The sequence below is a fragment of the Solanum stenotomum genome, chromosome 4 (assembly GCF_019186545.1).
Source record: "Solanum stenotomum isolate F172 chromosome 4, ASM1918654v1, whole genome shotgun sequence".
Taxonomy (NCBI): Eukaryota; Viridiplantae; Streptophyta; class Magnoliopsida; order Solanales; family Solanaceae; genus Solanum; species Solanum stenotomum.
In genome coordinates, this window is record NC_064285.1 from 14,167,752 (window position 1) to 14,174,858 (window position 7,107).

General features: G+C 33.9%; 1 protein-coding gene across 2 annotated transcripts; it reads left to right on the forward strand.

The window, feature by feature from the left end:
* The first annotated feature begins 4,068 nt into the window (after positions 1 to 4,068).
* Positions 4,069 to 6,714, forward strand: LOC125862610 (40S ribosomal protein S11). Of its 2 annotated transcripts, none has more exons than XM_049542722.1 (5): positions 4,069 to 4,210; positions 4,297 to 4,397; positions 6,069 to 6,213; positions 6,290 to 6,379; positions 6,465 to 6,714. In XM_049542722.1, exons 1-5 carry the CDS (start codon positions 4,158 to 4,160, stop codon positions 6,553 to 6,555), a joined length of 480 nt encoding a protein of 159 aa, XP_049398679.1. In that variant the 5' UTR covers positions 4,069 to 4,157; the 3' UTR covers positions 6,556 to 6,714. The 2 variants fall into 2 exon arrangements, with proteins under 2 accessions (XP_049398679.1, XP_049398680.1); XM_049542723.1 differs by having other exon boundaries at positions 6,069 to 6,204; positions 6,281 to 6,379.
* Positions 6,715 to 7,107: the final 393 nt, after the last annotated feature.

A 7,107-nucleotide genomic window follows, 5' to 3' on the forward strand; every position in this document is an offset into this window, starting at 1 on the left:
GATAAAAAAGTATTGTGACATGTATAACACTGTAAGTTGCAAAAGTCTTATAGCCATTAAACATTTGAAGGAGTCGCAGTCCCACGAAATACTAACAATTAGTTGCTGAATAATAACTCAGGGGTGTATTAAGGGGAATTATTTGGGTTCATATAAATTCATGTTTTTTGGTACGCTCAAATTGTATTTTCGTTGTTCAAATATAGAACCTAGTAAGGTTAGAGTTGAATCTCACATACAATATGGTGTGAATATTACTCTTAGTTGTAAGAATAAATGGTCTTTATTTTTTGTAAAACAATTGTGGAAAGTAAAATTTAAAAGAATTTATTTCTTCTCTATCTCTTGAAGGTTGCTTTTGAGATTTAATGAAGGTTAATTTTGATTACATTGTTTGAAAGATAAAGCCTCGAGGAATTTAAATGAATTCTCTTGTGAAAAGGGCATTCATTAATTTGAGGACCACCATTTTAGGTCATAATGTTGATCTAGTTGCTTTTACGAAATTCTAGTTAAGTAACCCTATGTATAAAACGGTCAGCTTGCTTAAGTATAACTAGAGTCCTTCTAGAAGATATCACTTTAAGTACTCGCGACACTTGGGTGTTACTTTAACAATTGTTATTAAGTTTGAAGTAGATTGTCACAGTCAAGTCTCAAATCATTAGTGTTTGTAACAAATTTTAAATAAATTTTAAAGTAACAGAAAAATAAATTGCAATCAGTAATAAAATTAGATTTTAATAAAATATGAAGAAATCTAATTTTATTAATAAATATTGCAGGTACAATTATGTTCTTTCCTTGATTCTTCTCTCATTAGATTATCCATGATTCAAGGGTTGTTAGTGGCGTATTTCCCGAACTAGAATGATTTAAATTTGACATCTTTATGAATATTCCATGAATTTGCAAAATATTCGGAATTTTGATCTCTTTACAAGAATATTTGAGATGCCTTTTCAAGGGAATATAGTACCCTTTATATAGGCATGGCGTGAACATGATTTAGGGTTGAGTAGCCTCCAATAATTCTAATTGGAATTGAACACACCTTGTAGAGTCTCAACTCGAATTGAATACGTCTTGTAAAGTCCCACAAAAATTTAATGTCTACAAATGCCCCTGCTTCAAGGATTGTCGGAGTGTAGACTTGATGCAACTCAAAGACTAGGCTTGAAGTACTCATTCTTCCACCTTTGCAGCTTCAGATTTTCAAATTTGATTTATGAGAGAAGAGATGGACACATCTTGTAGAGTCTCACAAAATTTCAATATCTACAAATGCCCCCTGCTTCAAGGCTTGTCGGAGTGTAGACTTGATGAAACTCAAAGACGAGGCTTGAAGTACTCATTCTTCCACCTTTGCAACTTCAAATTTTCAGATTTGATTTAAGAGAGAAGAGATGAAGGGCAGATTTGGTCCCACTGGGCCTGCCAGAATTTGTAGACAATAAAATTCGGGTCGAGAAAACAATAATCAAGAACGAAAAATTATAGCAACAATCGTATTTATTATTTCAAAGTGCGAGTGTTACAATCTCTATGATTCCTCTGGATTCACCTTTTCAAATATGATTCAAGGGCTTTAAAGCTTGATCTTGAATCTTTGATGAATNAGCCTCCAATAATTCTAATTGGAATTGAACACACCTTGTAGAGTCTCAACTCGAATTGAATACGTCTTGTAAAGTCCCACAAAAATTTAATGTCTACAAATGCCCCTGCTTCAAGGATTGTCGGAGTGTAGACTTGATGCAACTCAAAGACGAGGCTTGAAGTACTCATTCTTCCACCTTTGCAGCTTCAGATTTTCAAATTTGATTTATGAGAGAAGAGATGAAGGGCAAATTCGGTCCCACTGGACGTGCCAATTTGTTTGTAGCAAATTTTAAAGTGACAGAAAAATAAATTGCAATCACTAATAAAATATGAAGAAACTAATTTTATTGATAAATATTGCAGGTACAATTCTGCTCCTCCCCTTATTTTTCTCTCATAAGATTATCCATGATTCGAGGGTCGTTAGTGGCATATTTCCCGAACTAGGATGATTTAGATTTGACCTCTTTATGAATATTTCATGAATTTGCGAAATATTCGAGATTTTGATCTCTTTACGGAATATTCGAGATGCCTTTTCAAGGGAATATAATACCCTTTTATATAGGCGTGAGTTGAGTAGCCTCCAAGAATTCTAATTGTAATTGAACACACCTCTTCAATTCGAATTGAAGTAGAATCCCACAAAATTTCAATGTCTACAATTAGATTGAACACAAGTCTCAAATCCTTGTGCTTAGTTCTTTTTTTTCTAATCTTAACTTGTTTTTCAAGCAAGTAAAGAATAAAGCTTGATTCTAATGCAAGAATTCATACAAAACAAAATAACTAATCATACACTAAAAATTACCGTCTAGAATTTCTATCTACACAACTATTTCATTGTTACTTCCCTTTTAGGGCTCCACAACTCTAGCAATAGAGTTAGTTACTCATAGAAAGTGCAGAAACTGAATTGTAAATAAAAGAAGACATGCTTACGATGAGTGAGAGGAAGAATCAAGAACTAAAAGATCAACTTTAATAATCAACAATTGTCTCAATCCCAAAACGTATTGTTTTTGCACAAAATGCTCCAAGACTTGAACGAAAAAAAATAGAAAACTCAATGTTCTGAAACTCCTAAAAAAATTCCTAAAATTAGGTATTCATAATTACTAAAAATATCAAATAAAATTCGGAATAAAAATAGGCTTTGTGCATACGCTGCGGCGTCACATTCTCCTGTTGCAGTCGCAATAGCTTTGCCACATCACATAACATGACGATTTTTTTCCGGCAAACTTACGCTGAGTAGTAGGTGAAATGCGGCCCCGCATCAGGAGTTGCGGCTGCATCAGTACTACCATCGCCAGGGGCGGCTCGATAGTGTTAAAAAAAAGACATGTGCCTTAGGCCTCGAAATTTAAGGGGCCTCATTTTTAATAATAATAGGTTATAAGTTATTATTATTTTTAACAAATATTGAATACTATTTGTAGAAAAAGTAAATTTTCATGAAAACTGAAGGAATTATTAGAAGAAATTTGACATATTCGGAGCACTATATCTCATGATAAATAATTTAAAATAAGAATGGTTATATTATCAATTGAAATAGAACAAATCAATTATATAAAAGTTATTAACAATTTAAGTTTAAGGCCCAATTTGATTTTTGCTTTAGGCCACTAATATGCTTGAGCCGCCCCTGACCATCGCATAACTGACTTTTTCAGCAACCATTCTACCTGTAGTTGCGGTCTATGAAGTAGCGATTTGGCGCTGCATGTGGGAATGCAATCACATTACTTTCTGCTCATCAACATCAATTTCTAACAACGATCTGTTTGTTTATTTCCAGCTCCTTTTTGCACCTTTTTACTTTGTTTCACCTCATACACCTATAAATGATCAAAACTTGTCTTTTGGGGCTAAAATATCATAACTATCACCATTCTCTATTTGAAAATGTACAATAATGTAAGCTTAGAGACAAGATAAGTAGGTAGATCACCCACTTATCTCTCCCCCGAGCGATCTCATATATAGTAATGTTATATATATAAAAGTACTTAAATATAGATGTATGAATTAATGCTCGAAGTATCATATAATGTGATGATAATTGGATGCACCTTTCTAAGTGAGGTTAGAAATTTTAATCTTATATCTGCCTTATTTTTTTTCTTTCTAAAATTGGGTAACACCTCCAAAATGGTATTGGTAGCACTTTTGACGTTTTAATATATATATTATATATATATGTATTGCTTTAATCTTTCAAAAATTTAAGTCACATTGAAAATTTATAGCATTGCAATTGAAATTAAATCAAATGTGCATATTAAAACTAGTAGTACTAAATGATATATCATACGATTTCAATTTATCTAGTACTTTCAACATGGAAGATAACTCTCAATTTTTTACAATTTTAGTTAGTTAGTCAAACTTTGGGCCCAGATATTAGTCGGCCCATTTGTTTGCAAATCCAGTCCATAGTATCTAGCCCGACCTGCCTAGTAAAGCAGACAAGTTTCCCTCACACTCCACTGCAAATTAGGGTTTGGCATCTCTCGCCGTCAGTTGATTTTCCTTAGTAACGATCAATCATGGCGGAGCAGACGGAGAAGGCGTTTTTGAAGCAGCCAGGTGTGTTTCTAAGGTGAGTATCCTGAGCAATCTGTTAAATTCCGTAACTTGGGAGGGGTTTTAGCCTAAGCTTTGCGTTTTTCTGATCTATTTCGGCAGCTCTAAGAAGACCGGGAAGGGAAAGAGGCCAGGAAAGGGAGGCAATCGATACTTCAAGAGTATCGGCTTAGGATTCAAGACTCCTCGTGAGGCTACTGAAGGTTCGTATTCATTTTGCTCTAATTATATTGTTCAATTACTCTATTTCTCTGCATTGTTGATTTATATTTTAGATATGAGCATGTAGTGAATATCGTTGTGCGTCAGTCGTGTTGATGGAACTCCAAATGCCATATTAGATATATGCAGTCGAGAAATTATCAGTCTTTCCTGCCTATGTTGAAGGCTCAGTTGACAGTCGCTCCGGGATAAGATAGTCTTGATGAACCTACTTCGTACTAAAGGCTTTAAGAACTTGATCTACTACTTCTGACTTAGACGTCCTGAATTTAGTGTAATTAGATTGAGTTACGATCTCAATCAGTGATTAAGAAGTTCTGGCTGGAGAATATGTTATTATGGTCTGAATGGAGCCAAACATAAAATCTGTAAGACTAGTTTTTGATTTCCACTTGGATTTTTTTTCTATATTGTCTTGATGTGTTGAGTGCCAACTAGTTTAGGATTAAGGTTCATGTACGGATTGTTCATACCTTAAGTAATGGACCTACTTGCTTTAAATGGCCAAAAAGTCACTTGTATTATGTCACTGCAACTTAGTTGGCATTTGGTAAATCTTTCTAGTATGAAGTTAATAAGTTTTTGCGATGTGGTTTGCACTTGGTAAATCTTTCTTTTAAGTTATAGTTTGTTGCCATTTGGTAAATCTTTCTATTATGAAGTTATTTGCCATGCGTCTGAAATGCATGAAATATGGTTTAATGCAATTTGAGTACATTAGGGGAAACACTATATACTTGTTCTACAACTTCTTATTAGCTGGGGACTCAGGTTATTAAGACGATGTGGGGTGCAAGTTATCCATGTGTTTAACCAGTCATGTGGCCTTCTCTTGATTTTCTTTTAAATATTCTACAGAATTTCCGATAAAACCAAAGCATTTAGGATTGAAGCAATTCTGTTCTTCTCCATAGCTTCTTCTCTTGAAGCTCTTGATTCTGCCTTTGCTTCACATAAACTGGATACCGGTTCTCTAACTATTAAACCTTTGACAGAACTAGGCTTCTGGGATTACGGGCCAAGTTGCAACTTTTAACTCAATTACTTGGATTTTTTGTTCCATTTGTCAAATATAATAAAGACCTTCACGTTGCTAGCGTTTGTTTACATTTATGGAGCTTACATAGGGTATGATACTGTGAATAAAAACCTTCACATTACTGTCATTTAGTGGTGGGTATGGATCTCAGCAGTGTGATGTTTATGATGTGGATGACCTTAATATATCAAAAAAGTGCTGAATAAGTGGTGGTATAATTTCGGAGGTGAACAGCAGGGGATTGAATTTTAGCTTATTTATTCCTTTTTGTTTCCTACTTCAACCTGACAAGACTAAGATCAATAGCACACGGTATATTTCTTATGTGGGCATTCCAAAGAGACTTCATTTACTTACATTTAAGTAAAACTTGTAAATAAAAGACACTTCCTAAATAGCTATTTATGTGACCTTTATGTGGACATGTTGCTTGCTAGCTATAATGTTTTCTAGACGTTGGATGGTTGAGAATGACTTTAAAAACAAAGATTTCCTCAGATTTCAAGTCATGTCTTATATATGTTGCACCAAATATCGTTTGATTATGTCATGGATTTCCTTAATTTCATCTTGTTCTGTGGTCTAACCTTATGTTTGGTCTATATAAATATAGGTACATATATTGACAAGAAATGCCCATTCACTGGCAATGTTTCTATCCGAGGTCGTATCCTTGCTGGTACATGCCACAGTGCTAAGATGAACAGAACCATCATCGTTCGACGTAATTACCTACATTATGTCAAGAAGTATCAGAGGCAAGAGCATGTCACTTGTACTATGTTGGCTACTTCACTTCTTCTTTTGTTAGTTTTAACACATAAGTTATTTCAGATACGAGAAGAGGCACTCCAATATTCCAGCTCACATATCACCGTGCTTCCGTGTGAAAGAGGGAGATCATGTTACTATTGGACAGTGCAGGTTAGGACCATCTCATTTTGATTTTTCTATAGTATTTTTTCATTATTTTCTGTTATGGTAGTTGATTACATTTTCTGATTCACAGGCCTTTATCCAAAACCGTGAGGTTCAATGTCTTAAAGGTGATTCCAGCTGGTTCTGGTGGTGGCGGGAAAAAAGCTTTCACCGGGATGTAATATTTGTGCCTCCATTTCAAATTTTGTTTCTTGTAGGAATATTATGTCAAAACTTTTCTGCCTTTACTGGGTTGTTATCTTCAAATTTTGAAACTTAATGCTTAGTAAGTTTGTTTTATTAAGCCTCTGAACTAGCTTATAAAATGTTGTTTTACTGAATCTTATACAGAAAGGATGTTTGGTGATTAAAATAGCCAGCTGCTTTGCAGTTTTATTAACAGGATTGCTAAGTAACAAATAAACACGATATTAAATAATTACAGAAGTCGTGTTTAACTGATTAGTCTACAAGTTGAAGCTAATTCAATGAATCAACGTACCTATTTTCTGAAATGTTATTTTACAAAAAATAGTCGATCATTTGAATCAAAGGTAATTGAAAGGTAGTTTTGACTATAATTATACTATGCAACAAAATTTAATGTCAATTTAAGTGTCTGAAGTGCATAGATTTCGTCATTTAATATGTATTCAATGTCATCACGTTATACATTTCGGAATTAATACAATCACAAATATGTGTTTAAAGTTATATATTGTTGGAGTTTAGAC